Below are 26,190 nucleotides of genomic sequence, written 5' to 3' on the forward strand. Positions count from 1 at the left end.
GTTCGCCACCACGGCAACACAACCAGATTAGTAATTTCACAAAGCTGAATTGGGCACATTACTTACTGGGAAGCCTCACCATATATTTACACAAAAGCACTGGGAACTAAGGAGGATGCTGTGTTTCCTACCCTGTTTCCCTGAATATAAGACATCCCCGGAAAATAAGACGTAGCGGAGGTTTTGCTAAAGTGCGAAATATAAGGCATCCCCCAAAAGGAAGACGTAGCAAAGTTTTTGTTTGGAAGCATGCCCGACGAACAGAACACAGAAAAATAAGACATCCCCTGAAAATGAGACATAGCGCATCTTTGGGAGCAAAAATTAAGATAAGACACTGTCTTATTTTCGGGGAAACCCGGTAGCTTTCCTTTTCAGATCTGGCACGGCCCCTTTGCTGTCTAACAGGGTTTTTTAAAAGATGACTCCGCGAAATTGCCAGCCCAACCTCCAAAAGAGTCCAGAACCTCATGCCATCAGAGAGAGGGGAACGGAAAGCGAGTCAGCAGGATTGGCTGCGGACGGGGACAAGAAAATTGACGAGATTCCAAATTTGATGGAGTCCGCTAAGAGCTCGAGGAATAGTGCAGACCGCTTTGTTTTGTTAACTCCAGTCTGGAACTGCAGCCTCCATCCCTTCTTGCTACTAAGGCCCCTTCCGCACATGCAGAATAATGCACTTTCAATGCACTTTGCAGCTGTGCTGAGCAGCCAAATCCACTTGCAAACAATTGTGAAAGAGGCTGTTGTGGGTTTTCTGGGCTGTGCAGCTGTGATCTTGATCCTAATGGTTCACCTGCATCTGTGGCTGGCATCTTCAGAGGTGTATCACAGAGAGGAGTCTGTTACACACTGTGTCCACTGAGAAGGGAATGTTTAGTGGGGTACATTCTGAAAGTATTCTGCATGCGTGGAAGGGGCCTAAGTCTAGAAGTCAACTGGATTGGCATGGATTTTTCCTCCACTACCCCGGTCTTGCCCCTAAAGAGTCAAAATTACAGGCCAAGCACGCTAACTACTTAGGATCCCGGCAGCACAGAGTGGTCAACCGCAGTCAAAGCTCTGTTCGCAATCCGAGTTCAATCCTGACAGAAGTCGGTTTCAGGTCACCAGCCCAAAGTTAACTCAACCTTCCATCCTTACGAGATCGGTAAAATGAATACCAAGCTTGTACAGGGTAAAGTGCAGACGACTGGGGAAGGCATTGGCAAACTACACCCTGCAAACATAGTTTGCCTAGTAAGGGTTGTGATGTGATGCCACACCCAGAATGGTGTTGCAGTCGAGAGCGGTGGACTCTAATCTAAAGAACCAGGTTTGATTCCCCGCTCTTCCTCATGAGCAGTGGACTCTTATCCTGGTGAAGTGGATTTATTTCCCCGCCCTTTCACACGAAAACTGCTGGGTGACCTTGGGTCAGTCACAGTTCTCTCAGAACTCTCTCAGCCCCACCTGCCTCACAAGGTGTCTGTTGTGGGGATGGAAAGGATTTGTGAGCAGGTACGCTGTAATCTGGAGAACCGGGTTTGATTCCCCGCTCTGCCGCTTGAGCTGTGGAGGCTTATCTGGGAAACTAGATTAGCTTGTGCACTCCCAACACATGCCAGCTGGGTGGGCTTGGGCTAGTCACAGTTCTTTGGAGCGCTCTCAGCCCCCCCCCTCCCCCACCTCACAGGGTGTTTGCTGTGAGGGGGGGAATTTGTGAGCCTCTGTGAGACTCCTTAACAGAAGAGAAAGTATACATCCGAACTCCTCCTCTTCTTCATGGGTCAGTAATGACCTGGTGCTTTACCTTTAAAAGGTAACTAGGACTACGCCAAATTTGATTTTCTCCCCAATAACTCAACAGTCGTGTCTTCTGCAGCTTTTAAAATCTGCATGGCCAAAAGCAAACCAAAACGGCTTAGGAACATCTTGGGCCATGTCCAGCCTCGATTGTTATGCTAGAGTTGACCCATGTCGGTTCCTCCCTCCCCCTGCCAGACACCTTGCGTTGCCCAAACCTCCTCCTCCTCTCCCTTGGAGGGTCCTTTTGGCTTCAGGTAGGTTTCAGATCCTTGGATACTTTGGGGGGAACCTCGTTCTTCCTAAGGCCCAGCGGTTCTTCCCCCAAAAGAGAGCTTTCGAGCTGAGCTGCTGAAAATCTCTCATGGCTCCGCAGGCAGAGAGTCGGACGGGACAAGGCGCTTTGGGGACAAACCTGCCCAGGTGACGCCGGACAGCAGCACAAGTCACCTTGATTTAGCAATGTTCTTTTTTTTATTTCCATTTTTACGGTGAAAAGAGATGCCTTCAAATCTTCAATTAAATACTCCATAAAGAAAAAAAAAGGCAAAAAAATATTTACAAATTAATGTGACCGGTAATTGAATCTTCGTTTTTCGCTTTTCCCCCCCGTTTTCTAGTTACAAGCGCAGTTCCTTTCCACCGTCCGGCACGGATGAGGCGGATTGCGCAACCGTGGCCTGCGAAGGGAAGAAGTGAGTGGTTGGGGCCCGGGCGGGCCTGACCAGCCCCCAAAAGCGTGGGTGTGGGTGGGTGGATGCATGTATGGGGGGGGCAGGCGAGGCCGGGTGGTGTTTCACCCCCCCCCCCGACCCGTCCCTCTGCCAGTGACACTCAAGCAGCTCCCAAACAAGGTAGATGTTTTGAAATGATTTTTCCTTTTAAAAAAAAATCCATCAAGGGGTTTGTGTGATTCCAGGCGGTGATCCGAGAGTGCGGGCGATATTAGGGGGCGCGGGAAGAAAAAAAAGAGGAAGTTTGCGGACGCTACGGTCCCATCCTCCGAAACCTCAAAAGATTTAATAAGTCTATATTTATATTTTATATATATATATTTATATACTCTCTTCTCTATATTTCAGCAATAACTGGGAAGGGCGAGGAGGGGGCGAAGCAGCAGCCTCCCCTAGCCCGCTTCCGGAGACGTGTGTTTCGGGGCCATTGCAGCTGCAAAAGTTGGGGGGGAGGGGCCCCGCTCGTTAAAATCATCCAGGTGTCCGGGGTGTCGGCCCGGGGGTGGAGGGGAGGCTGAGCGGAGCGCCCACAGCAACACCTACCTCCTTCAGCATCAATTTATTATCGTCAGACACAAACCAATACAGGCCTTTAAAACAAAACAAAAAAAAACCCCAAAAAAAATTTTTTAAAGGAAGGAGAAGAAAGTCCTAAATGGGAGAAAAGGGAGGGAGGACGACAGCGGTCAGGCCTGCTTGCCCTTCCCCCACGCGGCCCCTCTCCCAAGGGAGTCCAAAGCTCCAGGGGACAGGGGGGGCGGAGCAGCGGGGCAGGCTCAGCTGGGCCCTCCCCTGGTGCCGGCGCTCAGTTGTTGTCCGATTCGTCCTCGGCTTCCCGCAGCCAAGTGTAGAAAGCGGTGACCGACTTCAACGCAACCCCTTTCCCTTGCTGCTCAGCCGGGTCTTTGCTCGACTCCCACTTGTAGAAGGCTTCCTCTTTAATGACGTCCTCGTCATACAAGGCATCGAAGAACATGCGGAGCAGGTCTGGGAGCGCAGAAAGGGAGAAAGAGAGAGAGAGAAGAAGGCTGAGCCGGATCAGTGGAGTCTCCCCCTCCCTTCATAAGAACATAAGAACAAGCCAGCTGGATCGGACCAGAGTGCATCTAGTCCAGCTCTCTGCTACTCGCAGTGGCCCACCAGGTGCCTTTGGGAGCTCACGTGCAGGAGGTGAAAGCAATGGCCTTCTGCGGCTGTTGCTCCCGAACACCTGGTCTGTTAAAGCATTTGCAATCTCAGATCAAAGAGGATCAAGATTGGTAGCCATAAATCGACTTCTCCTCCATAAATCTTCCACTGCCCTCACCTCTAGGCAGAAAGGGATCGTTGTAATTATTGGTATGCAGTGGCGTAGCACCCAGGGGACAGGGCGGGGCATGGCTGGGGCGGACCGGTTGTTAAATTATTAGAATCCCACCACTCCTCACACTGATCAGGAAGCCCCGTTCCAATTCCTGCTCTCAAATGCCCTCGATCTTAGTCCAGGGAACCGAATCAGACTTACCTGAGTAGAAGGGGCCCCATTCAGTCCCACCAAACCTCTCCTGCAGCACCCCCCTAAGCGGGGACCGCCCCATCCCCAGGCCTGGGAGTCCCACTTACTTGCTGGCTGGTCCAGCTTCACCACTAGGGCCTGCAGAGCGTAGAGGGCCTGCAGCTCTCTGTGCTCGTCGCTCACGTATTTCTGCAGCATTGTGGCGCGGATCTTGATCACGGCGCTGTCCATCCGATATGGATTCTCGACTGCGGCAGCGGGAGGAAGAGGGTTGGCTCAGAGACTCTTCGTGCACACCCACCCCCGTTCGTCCATTGATAACCCGCCTTCTGGGCCCCAACAGAGACTCTAAACCCCTTACATTGTTTTCTTCTTCCCTTTACCCTCACAACAACCCTGCAAGGTGAGGCCGGTAGTCAAGGACTAGCTCAGGGAAACCCCCCAAAAAGCTTTAATGAAGAGCAAGGGCTCAAATCTGGTCTTCCAGATCTCAATCTGATAGGCTAAGCCAGGGGACCCCTAACGCAGTGCCCGTGGGCGCCATGGTGCCTGTGTGTTTTTTGAAAACGGAGACAGTGCTAGAAGGGGCTCTTGCTCAGCGGGGCTTGTGACAGGCCACTGGAGACATGACTGGCTGCTTGGATTTATAAAAACGGTGTTTTGGCAGCAGCCGCAACCACAGCAAAGGGGTCTTCACTGCGTGACAGAAGGTAAACGGCAGCAGTCATTTTATGGCTGCGCTCACCACATTGTGCCAGAATTCCAAAATGCCCGCAGGGTATTAGGGAAACGTCTGCTCTAACCACTATGCCACACTGGCTCTACTCCCAGCTTTCTACTCCCAGCTTTCACCACAGTGTTAACTTCATTCTCACTCACTCCTCTTCCCAAGTGCATTTCTTAGATTATCCCTCCTTCTTCTTTGCACTTGGGATTCCTCAGTGACCGGCTCCACCTCCTACAGTAGCCATTTTGTGCCTGGCCCCACCTCCTACAGTGGCCATTTTATTTATTTTATTTTATTAAACTTATAGGCCGCCTATCCCCAGAGGGCTCAAGGCGGCTTTTTTTATGCCTGGCCCCACCTCCTACAGTAGCCATTTTGTGCCTGGCCCCACCTCCTACAGTAGCCATTTTGTGCCTGGCCCCACCTCCTACAGTGGCCATTTTATGCCTGGCTCTACCTCTTAACGGTGGCCATTTTGTGCCTGGCTCTACCTCCTACAGCAGCCATTTTGTGCCTGGCTCCACCTCCTACAGTGTCCATTTTATGACTGGCTCCACCTCCTACAATGTCCATTTTGTGCCTGGCTCCACCTCCTACAGCGGCCATTTTATGACTGGTTCCCACCCCCCTGCATCAAAATTCCAAAAGGCTTTAAAAAGTTGGGGACTATTCTGCAAATCAACCGACGATATCAGCATTCACACTGGCATGCAGAAGAAGGTGCCAAGGTAGATTCCTCAAGATCTCCTGATCTTGGGGATAACCGGTTAAGAAAGACTTTCTCCTTGATTGACAGACCTCCACTACCAGTTCAAGGAGATGATCTTAAGCTAGATCAACCGATAGGACTGTTTCCTGTGACAAATCAGTAACCTAATGGAATTCCAGAACTCCAAGAGATAACTAAAGGAGACCCTTCCCTGAAGAGGAAAAAGAGTTTGGATTTATATCCTCCTTTTCTCCTGTAAGGAGGCTCAAAGGGGCTTACAAACTCCTTTCCCTTCTCCCCTCCGCCCACAACAAACACCCTCTGAGGTGGGTGGGGCTGAGAGAGCTCCAAAGAACTGTGATTAGCCCAAGGTCACCCAGCTGGCATGTGTAGGAGTGCACAAGCTAGTCTGGTTCCCCAGATAAGCCTCCACAGCTCAAGTGGCAGAGCGGGGAATCAAACCTGGTTCTCCAGATCAGAGTGCACCTGCTTTTAACCACTACACCACGCTGGCAGCTCCCCCTTCCTCCCCAAACCAAATGGATGCTTACAGACAACAGCTGAATGGCACACCGACGTCATCAGGGCCCTGATGAACATGTTAGATGAAACTTGCTGTTCACTCAAGTTTGCCTGGCAGAAAAGAAGGTGCCAAAAATCAGTGTTCAGTCGGTTGACGGGCAAGCAGGTTTAGCAAAATACCTAAGACCTAGAGGGCTGCTGATAGTCTAAGTAGACAATATGGACCTTGTGGGACCACAGTTCTAATTCGGTACAGGGGAGATCCATCTAACCCAGATTCGTGTCCTTCTTTCCCACTCGGCCGCTCTTACCGGCCCTTGAATTAGAGCAGGGGTCTGCAACCTGCGGCTCTCGATGTTAATGGACTAGAAGAAGAAGAGTTTGGATTTATATCCCCCCTTTCTCTCCTGCAGGAGACTCAAAGGGGCTAACAATCTCCTTGCCCTTCCCCCCTCACAACAAACACCCTGTGAGGTAGGTGGGGCTGAGAGAGCTCCGAGAAGCTGTGACTAGCCCAAGGTCACCCAGCTGGCGGGTGTGGGAGTGCATAGGCTAATCCAGTGGTGGCGAACCTTTGGCACTCCAGATGTTATGGACTACAATTCCCGTCAGCCCCTTGCCAGCATGGCCAATTGGGGCTGATGGGAATTGTAGTCCATAACATCTGGAGTGCCAAAGGTTCGCCACCACGGGGCTAATCTGAATTCCCCAGATAAGCCTCCACAGCTCAGGCAGCAGAGCTGGGAATCAAACCTGTTTCCTCCAGATTAGATACACGAGCTTTTAACCTCCTACGCCACTGCTGCGCCAACTGGCCATGCTGGCAGGGGCTGATGGGATTTGTAGTCCATGAACATCTGGAGAGCCGCAGGTTGCAGACCCCTGAATTAGAGGATTGATATCTGATTCACGTGGGTTTTGCTTTAGTTGCATCAGTGGCTGGGGAAGGGGAGGGAGGGAGGGGTGGCATGTAAGGGAGGGGAGGGGACCTTGACAAGGCCCACCCACCCTAGTGGAGGGAGTGGAGAGAGAGGGGAGGGATGGCATGCACGGAAGGGGAGGGAGGGGTTTTTGCCAATTAACGTGGGTTTTGCCAACCTCACTCTACCGCTGACCCCTACGCCTTTCCGTATACCACCCACCCCGCACTCGGCACGTCCGCTGTTCGTCTGGCCAAAACCCCACTCACCTCGACCCAATCGAATATTCTTTGGTTATCTGCGCTCTCTTTCAACAGCTTGTCGAGCTGCTTGCACAGATCTTCGGAGGTCAGCTCCTTCCGGCTGGGCGTGTCCGAGCTGTCGCCCATCGTGTACTCTACTTTCTGGAATGGCACGGGGGAGAGGGAGACTGGTCAGAGCAATGGACCATGGACAGCTGCCACAGGAGCCCTGGGGCACAGCTGTGGGGGGAACCACACTGCTTACGCCCCCCCCCCACATGACTGTGCGAGGTGGTGGGCTCCAGCCCCCCATGAGGAGCCCTCCCCATTGAGATACATGATGGTCACTATGGGATGGGGAGAGGATGCTCGGGAGGTGAAAGGGATCCCCCGTGGGCCTCCGGAGCTGGCTGAACACCTGCCCACTCACCTGCTCCGTGATGAACTTATTGACATCCTGGTCTTCGGGTAGGAATTCCTTCCAGCTGAGACCCCCTTCTCTCCACAGCGATCCAGCCTTCTTGTGGCTCTGCGGAGAGGGAAGAGAGGCTCAGGGGCCAGTTTGTAGGAAACACAGAGGCAATCTCAATTTGCTGGCAGGTGGGCATTCAAGATCAGAGCAGTGGCCTCCCTGCCAAAGGGCCTGTGGGTTTAATTGACACCTTTCCCTCCCTTATTGCAGAATAAACAGCCCGGGCTCCTCTGAGCATGTCAGAGCTTGGCTGCTAAGCAGGGGTGGCCCTGGCTAGGCCTTGGATGGGGGACCACCACAGAAGGCCAGGGTTCCTACGCAGAGGTAGCCAAAGGCGACAGGAAGCTATCCCTGCTTGTCTCTCGCCTGAAACTCCCTATGGTTGGGATTCGGTAGCATGTTTTTCTTCCACCCAAATGGGGATCCAAAGCAACTTATATAGTTCCCTTCTCTGTTTTATGCTCACAACAACCCTGCAAGGTAGGCAACAGCGTTCTTGTAGGAGACACGGGTTTGGCACTTTTGCGTGTGACACATTTAAGTGTATGCTCAAAACCTCCCAAGTGTATCTCTTAGAACACAAGGGGCCCAAGCGAACTTTCCTCCAGCAAGGATTTCCGAAATAAAACCAAATCTAGAGGTTTTATAGCCAAACTAGACTTTGTACTTACCAGTGGAATTATTTTTGAACTTTTTGGAATTGTTATCGGTGAACGAAAGATAGAATTCTATGCTATATAGAACATAAGAACATAAGAACAAGCCAGCTGGATCAGACCAGAGTCCATCTAGTCCAGAACTCTGCTACTCACAGTGGCCCACCAGGTGCCTTTGGGAGCTCACATGCAGGAGGTGAAAGCAATGGCCTTCTGCGGCTGTTGCTCCCGAGCACCTGGTCTGCTAAGGCATTTGCAATCTCAGATCAAGGAGGATCAAGATTGGTAGCCATAAGTCGACTTCTCCTCCATAAATCTGTTCAAGCCCCTTTTAAAGCTATCCAGGTCAGTGGCCATCACCACCTCCTGTGGCAGCATATTCCAAACACCAATCACTCGTTGCATGAAGAAGTGTTTCCTTTTATTAGTCCTAATTCTTCCCCCCAGCATTTTCAATGTATGCCCCCCTGGTTCTAGTATTGTGAGAAAGAGATAAAAATGTCTCTCTGTCAACATTTTCTACCCCATGCATAATTTTATAGACTTCAATCATATCCCCCCTCAGACGTCTCCTCTCCAAACTAAAGAGTCCCAATATAGCCATCGTTTAAAGGATACTCACTAAGTGAGTTTGAGTACGCGTTAGTGTGATTACTTTTGACTACCTGGAAGTTGGCAACGTTAGAATCAAGGCCACCAGATGGCCCCACTTCCGTGATGTGCTTCTCTTCCCTTCCACCAGAGGGCACAGTCGGCAGCGGTATAGTGGTTAGACTGCGGAACTAGGACCTGAGAGGCCCGGGTTCAATGGTGGAAGCTTGGGGCGAGTCGCATTCTCTTGGCCTAAGCTACCTCGTGGGGCTATTGTGAGAACAAAAAAAGAGGAGAGGAGGAAGATGTAAGCCACACCCTCCTGGGGGGGAAGGCAAGGTATGAATGCAGCGAATGAATAAAAGTTGAAGCAGGTTGTGCGAAGCTAGTGGGGTGGGCAGCAGAAGCAACCGAGTATAGTCATCGTTGTCGCCCCCACCCCCACCCCCTGCACACATGAGACAGAATTACAGGAGGAAAAGCGACTCACCATCCCCTTGCAAAGGAGGCCCAGAATCTCCAGCAGCAGAGTAGTGGCTTTGCCAATTGGTACCAAGGGCTTGGCGATCTCCCTGCCAAAGCAAAAAGAGGCGAGTCTCACTGCAGGTACAAAGGCGGACGTGGGAGCAGAAGTTCCCCAGTTCAATCCCTGAGATCCCCAAGAATGTTATAGTAGTAGTGGTGAACCTTTTATACTCAGATGTTATGGATTCGATACTTTATCAGCCCCTGCCAGCATGGCCAATTGACCACGCTGGAAGGGGCTGATGGGAATTGTAGTCCATAACATCTGGAGTGCCAAAGGTTCACCACCATGGTATTAAGGGTATGGGATGGTGCCATCATGAGCCCCCTTCTGCACATGCAGAATAATGCACTTTCAATCCACTTTCACAATTGTTCACAAGTGAATTTTGCTATTCCGCACAGTAAAATCCAGCTACAAAGTGCATTGAAAGTGGACTGAAAGTTCATTTTTCTGCAAGTGTGGAAGTGCCCTATTGTCATTGTTTTTTAAACTGCTTTATGCCTTTATGATTATTCTATTTTGTATTGTCTTACTGCTGTTCACCGCCCAGAGCCCTGCAGGGAAGGGTGGGTCAGAGTGAAATATAAATTAATAGACAGACAGACAGACAGACAGACAGACAGACAGACAGACAGACAGACAGACAGACAGACAGGATGGATGGATGGATGGATGGATGGATGGATGGATGGATGGATGGATGGATGGATGGATGGATGGATGGATGGATGGATGGATGGATGGATGGATGGATGGATGGATGGATGGGTGGGTGGGTGGGTGGGTGGATGGATGGATGGAAGGAAGGATGGAAGGATGGATGGAAGGATGGATGGATGGATGGATGGATGGGTGGATGGATGGGTGGATGGATGGATGGATGGATGGGTGGGTGGGTGGGTGGGTGGGTGGATGGATGGATGGATGGATGGATGGATGGATGGGTGGGTGGGTGGGTGGATGGATGGGTGGGTGGGTGGGTGGGTGGGTGGGTGGATGGATGGATGGGAGGATGGATGGATGGACGGACGGACGGACGGACGGACGGATAAATGGATGGATGGATGGATGGATGGATGGATGGATGGATGGATGGATGGATGGATGGATGGATGGATGGATGGATGGATGGATGGATGGATGGATGGATGGATGGATGGACGGATGGATGGATGGATGGATGGATGGATGGATGGATGGATGGATGGATGGATGGATGGATGGATGGATGGATGGATGGATGGACAACGGGTGGATGGATGGATGGATGGACGACGATGGACACGGATGGATGGATGGATGGATGGATGGATGGACAGGCATGGATTGACCCAGGGTCTGACCTAGTATGGCACAGGAGGCCCATGGACAGCCTGTGGATATATGTGGGACATCGACTCCAGGATCCAGGATCTCGTGCAGCCTGCAGAGGAGGAAGGAAAGGCGGCCGTCAGAGTCTCACAAGTGGCCTGCTGGGATCGGCTAGCGCGGTTCCCTCCCCCCCCCTCTCCTCCAGCCAAAGCAAAGTGCTGCGTTACCCTTTGTAGTATTGCTCCTTGGAGAGGCTGCCCCCCTTGACCAACTGGTACAGCAGCAGCCCCATGTGCTCCCGGGCGATGGTGCTCCGCTCCAGGGTGGACTCGATGCCGTTCCGGACGAAGATGTAGAGCTGGGAGGGGCAGCCCAGTTCTTGCACGCACTGCAGCGCCTCCTGCAGGAAGGGAGGGGAGACGCCTGAGTGTGAAGCGCTCGGAACAAAATAAGGATCTGTACTGTCGAAGGCTTTCACGGCCGGAATCACTGGGGTGTTGTGGGTCTTCCGGGTTGGGCGGCCGTGTTCCAGTAGCATTTTCTCCTGACGTTTCGCCCTCATCTGTGGCTGGAATCTTCAGAGGATCTGACAGTAGTAAAGTCAGTGGCTTGACTACCATCAGATCTTCTGTAGATGCCACCCACAGATGCAGGCAAAACGTCAGGAGAAAATGCTACTGGAACACGGCTGTACAACCTGGAAAACCCACAACACCCTAAAATAAGAACAACGAGCTTCAACGGGTTTCCAAGGCCAGAGATGAGCAGAGGTAGTTTGCCATGGCCTCTCTCTGCACCATAACCTTGTACTTTACTGGGGGTCGCCCATCCAAGTACTAACCAGAGCAAACCCTGCTCTCGGTTTTCGCATCTCACGAGATCAGGCTGCTCTGGATTCAAAATCTATCTCCCCAAAAGGCCCACCCAAAGCTAGCAGGCATCCAAGAACATTGAGGGATACAGGGGAAGACCGCTTTAGAAGGGGATTGGCCGTGGTGACTGAATGGAACCTCCATGTTCAGAGGAAGTAAACCTCTGAACACCAGCATTGGGAGGTGCTATCGAGGAAGGTCTTGGCCTTTATGCCTCTTGTTGGCCCTCCCAAAGAACTGGTCGGATCCTGTGTGAGACAGGATGCGGGAGCAGAGGGACCGCCAGTATGATCTAAGAGGGCTCTCTTATATACTAAACCAGTGATTCCCAACCTGGGTTTGGTTTGGATTTATATCCCCCCTTTCTCTCCTGTAAGGAGACTCCTTGCCCTTCCCCCCTCATAACAAACACCCTGTGAGGTGGGTGAGGCTGAGAAAGCTCTGGAGAACTGTGACTAGCCCAAGGTCACCCAGCTGGCGTGTGTGGGAGTGCACAGGCTAATCTGAATTAGTGACGTAGGAGGTTAAGAGCTCGTGGCGTAGGAGGTTAAGTGGCGTAGGAGGTTAAGTGTGGCGTAGGAGGTTAAGAGTTCGTGTATCTAATCTGGAGGAACCGGGTGTGATTCCCAGCTTTGCCGCCTGAGCTGTGGAGGCTTCTCTGGGGAATTCGGATTAGCCTGTACACTCCCACACATGCCAGCTGGGTGACCTTGGGGTAGTCACAGCTTCTCGCAGCTCTCTCAGCCCCACCCACCTCACAGGGTGTTTGTTGTGAGGGGGAAAGGGCAAGGAGATTGTAAGCCCCTTTGAGTCTCCTGCAGGAGAGAAAGAGGGGATATAAATCCAAACTCCTCTTCTTCTTCTCTTCTTCTTCTTCTATACTGAACCAGTGATTCCCAACCTGGGTTTGGTTTGGATTCATATCCCCCCTTTCTCTCCTGTAAGGAGACTCCTTGCCCTTCCCCCCTCATAACAAACACCCTGTGAGTGGCTGAGAGAGCTCCGAAGAACTGTGACTAGCCCAAGGTCACCCAGCTGGCGTGTGTGGGAGTGCACAGGCTAATCTGAATTCCCCAGCTAAGCCTCCACAGCTCAAATGGCAGAGCGGGGAATCAAACCTGGTTATCCAGATTAGTGCACCTGCTCTTAACCACTACCCCACCCTGGCTCGCAAAGAAACCCCAGAGGTACTCATCATAGAGTTTGGGAGCACATGAAAAAATTACATGATGGGTTTGCTAATTTGGGGGTACAGTTTTAGGGAAATGGGTTGCCAAGAGGTACGCGAGTGAAAAAAGGTTGGGAACTACAATTCCAAACTATGCAGGCCTTCCCCAGAATCACCCCAATTGTGGCTCCTTGTCCAGTAGTTTCCTTGTCCAGTAGTTTAAAGCAAACCCTTTCCTACCCAGGTAGCTCTGCTCTCCAGGCAGTACCAACCTTCATGTCATTGATATGAAGATATTCCTCAGTGATAGCCTTGGCTTTCTTCTCAAGCTCTTCCTCGGACAAGGCAGGCTTGGAAGGTACCTCGGGGGCAACCGGCTCCCGTTTCGCTGGAGAGAGAGAGAGAGGAAGAGGTGACAATTGAACCCAGAATTCCAGGAGAAGACAGCCCAGCCGGACCCGGCCACCTCCTTCCTGACTCTCACCCGTCTCCCTGCTCCGGTCTCGCTCCTCTGTCATGCTGGACACCTTCCGCACGCTTTCAAGGACCCCCTGCCGCTCGCGCTCCCGACTCCGGTCGTCCATCTCCTTGCTGAAGCTGCGCTTGGTGATGGGGGTCCGGTTGCGGTCCAACCGGTCAAGTCTCTCCGGCCGTTCCAGGCGATCGCCTCGCTCCGGCCGCTCGCGCTCCAGGCGGTCTCCCCGCTCGCCGCCCTTCTCGGAACGGTCGCAGCTGGTGCTGCTTCTAACGGGAGAGAACGCAACAAGGCTAGTGCCACAGCCCCCCGCCCCTTTTTTTAACTAGCCTGCTGGATCAGACCAGAGTCCATCTAGTCCAGGACTCTGCTACTCGCAGTGGCCCACCAGGTGCCTTTGGGAGCTCACATGTAGGATGTGAAAGCAATGGCCTTCTGCGGCTGCTGCTCCTGAGCACCTGGTCTGTTAAGGCATTTGCAATCTGAGATCAAGGAGGATCAAGATTGGTAGCCATAGATCGACTTCTCCTCCATCAATCTGTCCAAGCCCTTTTTAAAGCTATCCAGGTTAGTAGCCATCACCACCTCCTGTAGCAGCATATTCCAAACACCAATCACACGTTGCGTGAAGAAGTGTTTCCTTTTATTAGTCCTAATTCTTCCCCCCAGCATTTTTAATGAATGCCCCCTGGTTCTAGCATTGTAAGAAAGAGATAAAAATTTCTCTGTGTCAACATTTTCTACCCCATGCATAATATTATAGACTTCAATCATATCCCCCCTCAGACGTCTCCTCTCCAAACTAAAGAGTCCCAAACGCTGCAGCCTCTCCTCATAAGGAAGGTGCTCCAATCCTTCAATCATCCTCGTTGCCCTTCTCTGCACTTTTTCTATCTCTTCGTCGATATCCTTTTTTGAGATGTGGCTACCAGAACTCAACCCAGTACTCCAAGTGCGGTAGCACCACGGCTTTATATAAGGGCATGACAATCCTTGCAGTTTTATTCTCAACTCCTTTCCTAATGATCCCCAGCATAGAGTTTGCCTTTTTCACAGCTGCCATGCATTGAGTTGACATTCCCATGGAACTATCAACTAAGACGCCCAAATCCCTTTCCTGGTCTGTGACTGATAGCACTGACCCCTTATGTGACTGATAGCCCTTATGGATTGCCGGTGCCAAGGTGGGCAACCGAGCGCACCTTCCATGGAGAAAACTGCATTGGTCAGACATCAGGAGTACCGGGAAAAGCAACCAGGTGAAAAAGCCCGTTTGCAAGCAATGAGAAAATCACAGCCTCAACTACTTTCCTGACGATTGCAAAGACATTGTTAGGCAAGACATTGTTAGGACGCAGCACTGATGGCTCAGTGGCAGAGGATCGGGTTTGAATGCAGAAGATCCCTGGGTTCAATTCCCAGCATCTCCAGTTAAAAGGATGGTTGATGATGTCGCTGCCGGTCACAGCAGAGTGAGTGAATGCTCGGAGAACTTGTCAGGGAATTTAAAAAAATGTGGTGTGCATCTTGTCAGCAGACAGATGAATGTGATCTAGGTGACAGCACTGGTCAGACAAAACAGCTGTCAAAACCTGATGTATCTGTACAGAACCGGTTTAAACCTGATCGCTGACCTTTACTGTGATAGGCTAACAGAAGTATAAAGGTAGAGCACGTTCCACAGTTCTGTGTCTAGGGATTTCTGAGTTGCTGCGGAGCATGCTGTCCAATTGTTTGCTGATACTGTCGACACCCGTGGTGGCGAACCTTTGGCACTCCAGATGTTATGAACTACAATTCCCATCAGCCCCTGCCAGCATGGCCATCCTGGCAGGGGCTGATGGGAATTGTAGTCCATAACATCTGGAGTGCCAAAGGTTCGCCACCACTGGTCTACACTGTAAATAACCTGCACCTAATGATAAAGGCTTCTTTGGAAGTGAAACTACTTTATGGTGTTGTGTTGTTTCTTCTGCTGTGCCAAGCCTATTGCAGCCGCACTTCTCCTGCCTCGGTAACGCAGTTTCCGCGGAAAAAGGTCTGCTCTGTCAGGTTATGGGCCCAGATTCTGCTATTACACGGGAGTAAGGAAGTGCTGAAGATTGTGGTTGGCGTGGAGTGCACGAGCTGTGTGTGGAATAGAGGCAGCCATGGCATTTGGAGCGGCAGACCCAATCCTTGCGAGACCTTTCCTAGGAGACCAGAGAATCAAGGAGATCTACTAGACCGGGAGAGCGTGGGGGGGAGACGCACCTTTGCACCACCCGCCGAACGTCTTGGCTCTCTCCAGGAGCCGGCTGCTGTAAGGCAGAGAAGCGATTCAAGGTACTTGTGGCGGGTCGGTTGGAATCGGGGGCTGTGCAAAGAGAAGACGAAAAAGAAGAGTTTGGATTTACATCCCCCTTTTTTCTCTGGCAAGGAGACTCAAAGCAGCTTTCAATCCCCCCCCCCCCCATAAAACACCCTGTGGGGTGGGTGAGGTTGAGAAAGCACTGAAGAACTGTGACTAGCCCAAGGTCACCCAGCTGGCATGTGTTGGAATGCACAAGCTAATCTGGTTCCCCAGATAAGCCTCCTCGGCTCAAGTGGCAGAGCGGGGAATCAAACCCGGTTCCTCCAGATTAGAGTGCACCTGCTCTTAACCACTACGCCACGCTGGCGGTGGTCAGGAGGTTAAGGGCTAACTGGGGCCCACTCAACGCAACAAGCTCTTCGCAATGCCCGCGCCCTTACCTGGTTCAGCAGGCTTGGCACCCGATCCCCCGCTGCTGCCCTTCCCCCAGCTCAGTCGCCCGCCGGGCGCAAAGAGCTGATTATTCGAGTCGATGGAACCGGGCTGCCGAGGGAAGAAGAGGAAGAAAATGAGAAGGTGGTTCTGTGTGAAGTGAGCGGCCTTTGTGAAGTCAGAGAACAGCTTTGGAAGACCTGGATGATAAACGATGCGAGAGGAAGGGGAGGCAGGCAAGCAAGATCAGAGGCCTCGTGGTACAATAAAAGCAAGTGCCCCCTGGCAAGGAACACAGGAATGCGTTCCAAGAAAATGCTTGGAGGGTCAAATGCAAAAGCTGGAAGGGGTTCCCCAGCGTCAGGATGTGAAGATCAATACCACTTCTGAACGCCACCAGTCCAGGGCTCCCCAACATGGCGCCTGTGAGAGCCACGCCGCCCGCCAACCCTTTCCCTGATGCTCAGTGAGTGTTTTTAGAAAATGGGCGGGGGCTAGGCGGGGCTTTCTGCCAGCATGGTTTCTGATAGGCTGTGCAGACTAAGTGACATTTTGTTACGCAGAGTTTCCATCTGACTCCTTGAAGAGCAATTATTAGTTACAGCTAGTCGATTCTTGGCGTTTTGTGGCTGGCTCTTGCAGCAGCCATTTTGTGACTGGCTCCACCTCCTGCGGCAGCCATTTTGTGACTGTGCCCACCACTCCCTTGCGCTAGTCCAGTGGTTCTCAACCTGGGCATCGGGACCCCTTTGGGGGTCAAACGACCCTTTCACAGGGTCGCCTAAGACTCTCTGCATCAGTGTTCTCCATATGTAAAATGGATAAATGTTAGGGTTGGGGGTCACCACAACATGAGGAATTGTATTAAAGGGTCGCGGCATTAAGGTTAAGAACCACTGTGCTAGTCACTCTGAATCCCATCACCCCATATCCTACTAGCCATATATCCCACCTACTTTTTCTTTCACCTCCAACCTCTCCCTGTCAAAGCAAGTCCCTGATTCATACAAAGGCTGAGTTTTGGAAGCAGAACTATGCCAAATTCATTTGCACAATTTATATTTCCCCCTGTGTGCAGGGGCAGCTAATGTCCGCATAAAACAACAGCCACAAGAAGAAGAAGTGTAGAAGAGAAAACAAGTTTGGATTTATACACCCCCCCTTTTCTGTCCTGCAAGGAGACTCAAAGCGGCTTACAAGCTCCTTTCCCTTCCTCTCCCCACAATAGACCCCTTGACAGGTAGGTGGGGCTGAGAGGGTTCAGAGAGAACTGTGACTAGGTCAAGGTCACCCAGCAGGAATGTAGGAGTGCAGAAACACATCTGGTTCACCAGATAAGCCTCTGCCACACAGGTGGAGTGGCGAATCAAACCCAGTTCTCCAGATTAGAATCCACCTGCTCTTAACCAGTTAACCACGCTGCCTCTCACGTATTCCTCCCAGCTTTCTACAACCTCACACCACTTTGGTTCTCAACTCTCCATCTCTGCTGTGACTGAAACGATGAATGACCTGAAGCTGAGGCAGGACCTTCTTCCCCACGCGCCAGAACCTAAACCCCCTTTCCCGGGCCAGATGGCTCACCTTTGTGATCTTGGTTATCCTACTGGTGTCGATCGGCCGGTTCCCTTTGCTGATCGGGACGGTGTTCCAGCCGCCGTCTCAAGACGTAATTCTCGCCCACCTGTGGAAAACAGCTTCTGCTTCAAGGCCCTCGCCTTTTCTGGATACAGCTGGAGGGTGCAAAGCTGCCCACGGGTGTGTGCATGAGGGTAAGTGGGCAAGCACGTGGCCGTGACACTTAGGGAAGCAAAAAAGTATGGTGAATGCAAGAAGGGGCTAGGTTTGCCCTCCCTCTCCCTCTGCACAGGGATCTCGCAGCTGCATCACTGATTTTATTCATTTAACGAAACGTATACCCTGCCATGCCGCCCTTACAAGGGCCACCGAGGCAGGTAACAGATTAAAATGTATGGAATAAAACCTCATCTTAAAAACCCTTAAAACCTTTAACTCCCTACGACCACCACGCCACCATTCAAAAAATCAAAACCGCCACGCGATTCCTGTCTTGGGTGTGCCCGGTCATTCATTTTCCCTGGAAGTTATTACTTATATCAGTGATGGCGAACCTTTTCGAGACCGAGTGCCCAAATTGCAACCCCAAACCCACTTATTTATCGCAAAGTGCCAACCCGGCAATTTAACCTGAATGCTGAGGTTTATGAACAAACAAACAAACAACAACAATTGTGTGTAACGTAAGGAATGGAAAGCAAAAAACGCGTCACACACTTAAACGGAGGTTGCACTTAGCCAATATAATATGTAAAATGATTTCTTTTCAACAGATTTTAGTATAACAATTCATAAGGTATGAGTATATAACATTCAAAAATAAGAAGACCATATCCATGGTTTAACCAACTAAGAATTGGGTTCTATTTACACCCAATAAATATATTTCAAATTTTTAGTTTTAGTTTAGAAAAAAACCGATTGGCTCCCTCTTCCTCCGCCCCACCTCCACCAAGAGGCCAGCCGCTCTAGCCTGCAGCAAGTCCTCACAAGACCGGCCTTGTGCCTCTAGCAGCTCCCCCTCCCCAGGCAGAAGCCACCCAGAGCACAGGCACCAGGCCCGCCAGCCGAGTCCTCCCTGCTCACCGCGGTGCGCGCATGTCATGCTCAGTGGCCCAGGCCAGCCTAGATGTGTGTGTGTGCGCGTGGGGGGGGATGTGATTTTTTTCCACCCCCCCACATGACGCACTCCTGTGCTGCCCACAGAGATCTTTGCGCCAAATACCTCTGGCACCTGTGCCATAGGTTCGCCATCACTGACTTATATCAACTTTGTGTTCGATAGCTATGTACTTTTAAACTGTCCGCCCACCCACTGGAAGCTAACCAACAACAATAAATGAAAATGGACCCTCGGTACATGCGAAAGGGATCTGGGAGTCTTAGCAGACAGCAAACTGAACATGAGTCAGCAATGTAATATGGCCGCCAAGAAAGCCAATGCAATTCTGGGATCCATCAATAAGAGTATAATGTCTAGATTGAGGGAAGTAATTGTACTGCTTTACTCTGCATTGGTCAGACCTCACCTAGAGTACTGTGCTTAGTTCTGGGCACAGCAAATGAAGGAGATTGACAAGCTGGAATGTGTCCAGAAGAGGGTGACCAAAATGGTCAAAGGTCTGGACCTTCATGTCCTACAAAGAGAGGCTTAGGGAGCTGGGGATGTTTAGTCTGGAGGTTAAGGGGGGACATGACAGCAATGTTTAAATACTTGAAGTAATGTCATATTGAAGAGGGAGCAAGCTTGTTTTCTGCTGCCTCAGAGACCAGGACACGGAGTAATGGATTCAAGGAGCAGGAAAAGAGATCCCACCTAAACATTAGGAAGAGCTTCCTGACCGTCAGGGCTGGTAGGCAGTGGAATTCACTGCCTCGGAGTGTGGTGGAGTCTCCTTCTTTGGAGGTTTTTAAAGAAGAAGAAGAAGAAGAAGAGTTTGGATTTATATCCTCCCTTTCTCTCCTGCAGGAGACTCAAAGGGGCTTACAATCTCCTTGCCCTTCCCTCCTCACAACAAACACCCTGTGAGGTGGGTGGGGCTGAGAGAGCTCTGAGAAGCTGTGACTAGCCCAAGGTCACCCAGCTGGCATGTGTGGGAGTGTACAGGCTAATCTGGATTCCCCAGATAAGCCTCCACAGTTCAGGCGGCAGACCTGGGAATCAAACCCGGTTCCTCCAGATTAGATACACGAGCTCTTAACCTCGGGAGTGCTTTGATTGTGTGTTCCTGCATTGCAGGGGGTTGGACTTGATGGCCCTTGGGGTCTCTTCCAACTCTATGTTTCTATGACCTTTGCAGCTGGAACAGCATTTGAACACCAGCACATAATCAACAACTGTATGGACTCATTTTTAAACATCTGGAAATCTTTCACCGATCCTTGGTGCAGATCTGCCAACACTGTTATACTTTTTTGTTTCCATTTTAAACTTTCTCCCTTTTTCTGGATTCTGAGTTTCCCCTTTTCAAAAAAATAAAACAATTCAAACCAGAGCCAAAATACATACACTAAAAACAACAATTACATTGCTGGGAAGGAAGGATGGAATCGGGGACAGGGCGTCAAGCCGTTGGTCGCACAAGGTAAAGGCTGGTGTGGAAAAGGTCTCTCCCTCTGGTCGAGTCCTGCTTACCTGAGGACGATGGACCTGGAGGCCCCCTCCTCTTGTCCTGTTTGGACATGAGCTGCTGCACTTTTATGTGCTCCCGGTGTTCCTCCATCTCTGCTTCCTTGTGGATCTGGTCTATCGTTTTGGGGCCGAGGTCTCCTCTCCTGGGCACCCAGTTATTCTGCAAGGGACGGAGGGGAAAACAGGGAGAGACGTTATAACACCCGGAGAACCCGGCCACAAAGCTCAGGAAAGTTCATGCAACTCATGCTGCCACGCTGGAACGAATCGCCTTCTGGGCTTATGCAGAAGAAGAAGGAGGAGGAGGAGGAGGAGAAGGAGGAGAAGGAGGAGAAGAGGAGGAGGAGGAGAAGAGGAGAAGAGGAAAAGAAGAAGAGGAGGAGGAGGAGGAGAAGAAGGAGGAGGAGGAGAAGAGGAGAAGAATTTGGATTTATATCCCCCCTCTCTCTCCTGAAGGAGACTCAAAGGGGCTGACAAGCTCCTTGCCCTTCCCCCCTCACAACAAACACCCTGTGAGGTAGGTGGGGCTGAGAGAGCTCCGAGAAGCTGTGACTAGCCCAAGGTCACCCAGCTGGCATGTGTGGGAGTGCCCAGGCTAATCTGAATTCCCCAGAGAAGCCTCCACAGCTCAGGCGGCAGAGCTGGGAATCAAACCCGGTTCCTCCAGATTAGATACACGAGCTCTTAACCTCCTACGCCACTGCTGCTACACCACAGACTCCATAGACAGTCCTTCGGGTGCAAATCAGTCAGAAGCAATCGGCGCATGTCCCCTTCCTCATTTAACATTTGGGAATGATGCCGATCAGATTGCAGAATTGAGCTCCACAGACTCTGGCTCAATTCCACAGGGCCTATAAATCGGGGATGTTCGAGGATTACAGTCAAGGCAGCAACATTTACATCACAGCTGGCCTTCCTAACCCCCCTTTATTTATGTGATTTTTCCCCCAGTTGGTTATGGTTTTAGTTTCGATAGCTTCCTTCAATTCAATTCAATTAGCCTTTATTGGCATATACACGATAGTTCCAGTTAAAATATAGTTCCAGTTAAAAAATACAGTTCCAGTTAAAAAGTGAATAGTAAAAAACTTCACGTTTGTCATACATTGTTTACAAACTTCTGACAAAAACTTTGCCACTATAAGGCAACAATGAAAATCCTGACAGTTTAAAAGCGTAACTACTTCTTCTGATTCAGTATAATCAATCATAGGGTCTATAGCTTGGGTTAGAAGGCTGGATCGGAGTTCTTGGTATAATACGCAGTTCAGGAGAATGTGTGGGATGGAATCCAGCTGTCCTATGCTACAGGGACAGAACCTCTTATCGCTTGGAAGACCTTTAAGTCTTCCTCTATGTAGCGGAGATGGCATGATGTTAAATCTAGCCAGCATATAGGCTCTCCTGTGTATGGGATTTGTGAGCGCTGTAATATAATAGGCTGGCTATCCCTGCGTGAAAGGAATTGACATATTTGTTGGCGAACAAGATTTACTTGCCAAGCTCTGCAGTTGTTGATAGTCCATTGCTAACAGCCTCTCTTTAATGAGGTCAAAAGTTTCAGTAAAGGTTAGCATATTGAAGGAGTCGATAGCTTCCTTATGTCCCCCCTCCTGGGTTGGTTGTCCTGGGAATTTTAAATTATAACAAAATAACTAGGGTGCCGATGGGTATAAATTGACGGGGTTTAAAACTGTTTTAGGGATTTTGACGGATTGTAGGGGTTTTTTTTGTATGGTTAGACACCCTGAGCCCGACCTTGGCCAGCGAGAGGCCAGGCATACAGCGGATGAAAGAAAACAATTAATAAAGGTAGTACTAGAATTGGGGACAGCGTTTGGAAGAGTTCAGAAGAGTTGGATTTATATCCCCCCTTTCTCTCCTGTAAGGAAACTCAAAGGAGCTTACAATCTATTTCCCCCCACCCCAACAAATACGCTATGAGGTGAGTGAGGCCAAGAGAGCTCCGAAGAACTGTGACTAGCCCAAGGCCACCCAGCTGGCACGTGTGGGAGTGCACAAGCTAATCTGGTTCACCAGATAAGCCTCCACAGCTCAAGCGGCAGAGCGGGGAATCAGACTCGGTTCCTCCAGATTAGAGTGCACCTGCTCTTAACCACTACACCACTGCTGCTCTCTCAAAGAAGCTACACGTTTGCAACTTACCCGCCTGAGGTCGATCACGTCCTGCAGCATGAAGCGGATACGTGAGGACGTTTTCTTCTCCTTGATGATCTTCTCCATCTGGTGGAAGTACTGATCCATTCGGGGCTGGGGATAGGGGCAGAAGGTAGCGTGTGAGAAGTGCTGTAAAGGGCATGGGGACCTCCCAAGGCAAAGCAGATTGCTGCGTGACTGACAGGCTGCTTGAAAGGGGGGGGGATCCCTGCACGGCTGGCTCCCTGCAGGGGGTGGGAGGGGGCACAATTCGCAGTCTTTAAACCCCTCCTGATAGCTTAGAAGTGAAGACTGCATCCCTTGAAGCCCAAGCAGAACAAGACAGTCCCATTTTCCCATTCTGTTGAACAACGTCTGAAGATATCCACCACCCTAAAGAGCCATCTGCCCAGCTTAAGTGGCTCTTTCATGGGAAAAAGGTCCTGGCAAAAAGTCTCCCTGGGGAATGATAGGCAGTCCGCGTGCTACTCCCCTTGAGGCAGGAAACAGAGTTCGATAGGTGGCTCCGCCCACCAGGAAGGGGAAAAAAGTCATTTCCTGCCTGCCCAATGGGAATGATCCAAATTCAAAAGATGTCCTCCAGCCCAGGGGAAGAAGAAGAAGAAGAGTTTGGATTTATATCCCCCCTTTCTCTCCTGTAGGAGACTCAAAGGGGCTGACAATCTCCTTGCCCTTCCCCCCTCATAACAAACACCCTGTGAGGTGGGTGAGGCTGAGAGAGCTCCGAAAAGCTGTGACTAGCCCAAGGTCACCCAGCTGGCGTGTGTGGGAGTTCACAGGCTAATCTGAATTCTCCAGATAAGCCTCCACAACTCAAGTGGCAGAGCGGGGAATCAAACCCAGTTCCTTCAGATCAGAGTGCACCTGCTCTTAGCCACTGCTCTTAACCACTACGCCACTGCTGCTCCCATGGCTGGAGCCACCCCATGCTCTGCAAGGGAACAAGCAGGACTGGGAGAAGAAGTGCCACCACCCTTTGGATCTTCCAGGTCCTCCTCCAATTGGGGAAAAAGGAGCGGCTGGAGAACTATGGAAGGAGCACCTCTTAAGTAAGAGATCGCACACAAGCCCTTATTTTAGGTTGGCAACCAAGCTCTCTCTCTCGCCACCCCTTTGAAGATGACTGTGGATTTATAATCCACTTTTCTCTGCTTTTAAGGAGACTCAAAGCAGTTTACAAACTGGGGCTGAAAGAGTTCTGAGAGAACCATGCCTAGGTTACCTGGCAGGCTTCCTGCGTAGGAGCAAGGAAACAAATCCAGGTCACCAGATCAGAGCCTACCACTTTGGTGGAGTAGCGGGGAATCAAATCCGATGCCCCAGATTAGAGTCCGTTGCTCATGAGGAGAAGTGGGGAATCAAACCTGATTTTCCAGTCCACTGCTCTTAATCACTACACTACACTGGCACTTTGCATGCCCAGCTGAGAGCTGAAGGCACAGCACTGCTGATTATTTCATTTATGGACCGCATTTCTCCCCTATGGGGCATCCAAAGTAGCTCACATCGTTTCCCTCCCTTTCATTATGTCCTCACAACAACCCTGTGAAATAGGACACGCCAGAGTTATGGGACTGGTCCAGGGACACCCAGTGAGTCTCCATGTCAGAGAGGGGATTCAACTCTGGGCCTCCCAAATTCTAGTCCGACGCTGTAACCGTCACACCGCACTGCCTTTCTCACAGAAAACGGAAGCCGGCTGCATATGTGGCAGAGCAACATTTTATAGCCCTTATCTGGCACAGGGAATGGGGCAGAAAGCTGAAAAGTGGTAAAGGCAGACGATCTCATGATGTTGGACTCTCACTGCAAGAAGACAGGCCAAATAGGCCCACCATTTGTGTGGAGGGGCCAATCATTCAGCACGACAGCAGTGCATGCTGGGAGATGCAGCCTTGAGGAGACAAGAAACCAGCCCCAACCAGTCTTGTCTTGCTGCCCGTCAAGTATGCAGTATGAGAGCAGTGCATGCTGGGAGATACAGCCTTGGAGTAAACAGGAAATCAACCCCAACAGGTCCTCTCTGCTGCCCTTTGAGACAATCATTACACATGAAAGCAGTGCATGCTGGGAGTACTCAACAGACCCTGACTGCTGCTTTTCGAGCCAATTATTAAACACGAGAGCAGTGCATGCTGGGAGTACCCAACAGGAACTGATTGCTGCCTTTCGAGCCAACCATTCAACGACAGCAGTGCATGCTGGGAGATGCAGTCTTGAGGAGACAAGAAACCAGTCCCAACCAGTCTTGTCTTGCTGCCCGTCAAGTATGCAATATGAGAGCAGTGCATGCTGGGAGATACAGCCTTTGAGGAAACAGGAAATCAACCCCAACAGGCCCTCTCTGCTGCCCTTTGAGACAATCATTACACATGAGAGCAGTGCATGCTGGGAGTGCCCAACAGTCTCTGTCTGCTGCCTTTTGAACCAATTATTAAACACAAGAGCAGTGCATGCTGGGAGATACAGCCTTTGAGGAAACGAAATCAACCCCAACAGGTCCTCTCTGCTGCCCTTTGAGACAATCATTACACATGAGAGCAGTGCATGCTGGGAGTACGCAACAGGCCCTGACTGCTGCCTTTTGAGCCAATCATTAAACACGAGAGCAGTGCATGCTGGGAGATACAGCCTTTGAGGAAACGAAATCAACCCCAACAGGTCCTCTCTGCTGCCCTTTGAGACAATCATTACACATGAGAGCAGTGCATGCTGGGAGTACGCAACAGGCCCTGACTGCTGCCTTTCGAGCCAATTATTAAACATGAGAGCAGTGCATGCTGGGAGATACAGCCTTTGAGGAAACGAAATCAACCCCAACAGGTCCTCTCTGCTGCCCTTTGAGACAATCATTACACATGAGAGCAGTGCATGCTGGGAGTACGCAACAGGCCCTGACTGCTGCCTTTTGAGCCAATCATTAAACACGAGAGCAGTGCATGCTGGGAGATACAGCCTTTGAGGAAACGAAATCAACCCCAACAGGTCCTCTCTGCTGCCCTTTGAGACAATCATTACACATGAGAGCAGTGCATGCTGGGAGTACGCAACAGGCCCTGACTGCTGCCTTTTGAACCAATTATTAAACACGAGAGCAGTGCATGCTGGGAGATACAGCCTTTGAGGAAACGAAATCAACCCCAACAGGTCCTCTCTGCTGCCCTTTGAGACAATCATTACACATGAGAGCAGTGCATGCTGGGAGTACGCAACAGGCCCTGACTGCTGCCTTTCGAGCCAATTATTAAACATGAGAGCAGTGCATGCTGGAAGTACCCAACAGGCTCTGTCTGCTGCCTTTTGAGCCAATCATTAAACACGAGAGCAGTGCATGCTGGGAGACGCAGCCTTCGAGGAGACAGGAAATAATTCCCAACAGGCTCTCTCTGTTGCCTTTCAAGCCAATCTAATGGCCTCAGCCGAATGGAGAGGCCGTGTAGGGACATATGGGGTGATGCCGTCTCAAAAATACACGAGAGCAGTGCATGCTAGGACAGCAAGCCATGCTGATCACCAACGGTAGCCTATTTGTGGCTTCTCCGTGGAGAGACCGGGGTGCCCACTCAAGCTCTGGGGGGATTGTTCCCTCTCCCAGCTCAGCCGGCGCAGAAGCACCTTAGCCTTTTCGAAGTCCAGGTCCTTGCCGATGGTGGTGAGGAGCCGGCAAAGGCACTCGAGCGACTCCTCGTCATGGTTCTTGAGCAGCTTCATCACACAGTCGTGCATGATGGCCTCAGTCAGCATCTTCAGCTTGAAGAGCTCCCCGATGAACTTGATGTTGCCCAGAGAGCGCCGCCGGGCCTTGTCCCGGGCATCGTCCAGCTCCTCCTTCAGGCGAGCCTTCTCTTCTGGCTGGAGACGGAACG

At 51.0% G+C, this 26,190-nt stretch overlaps 1 protein-coding gene across 1 annotated transcript in view; it reads right to left on the reverse strand.

Annotated features, from left to right (window-relative positions):
• Nucleotides 1-2,240: 2,240 nt before the first annotated feature.
• Nucleotides 2,241-26,190, reverse strand: part of EIF4G1 (eukaryotic translation initiation factor 4 gamma 1) — a 119,140-nt gene continuing 95,190 nt past the window's right edge. The window contains 16 exon segments of the mRNA XM_048506946.1: nt 2,241-3,506; nt 4,122-4,262; nt 6,002-6,083; nt 7,162-7,296; nt 7,565-7,663; nt 9,344-9,453; nt 10,726-10,805; nt 10,921-11,093; nt 13,006-13,121; nt 13,218-13,477; nt 15,462-15,564; nt 15,942-16,044; nt 17,518-17,594; nt 20,147-20,303; nt 22,313-22,417; nt 25,940-26,176. Of these exon segments, the coding sequence (XP_048362903.1) occupies nt 3,325-3,506; nt 4,122-4,262; nt 6,002-6,083; nt 7,162-7,296; nt 7,565-7,663; nt 9,344-9,453; nt 10,726-10,805; nt 10,921-11,093; nt 13,006-13,121; nt 13,218-13,477; nt 15,462-15,564; nt 15,942-16,044; nt 17,518-17,594; nt 20,147-20,303; nt 22,313-22,417; nt 25,940-26,176 (2,160 nt within the window). The 3' untranslated portion in view covers nt 2,241-3,324.

The sequence above is a fragment of the Sphaerodactylus townsendi genome, linkage group LG08, assembly GCF_021028975.2.
Source record: "Sphaerodactylus townsendi isolate TG3544 linkage group LG08, MPM_Stown_v2.3, whole genome shotgun sequence".
Lineage (NCBI taxonomy): Eukaryota > Metazoa > Chordata > Lepidosauria > Squamata > Sphaerodactylidae > Sphaerodactylus > Sphaerodactylus townsendi.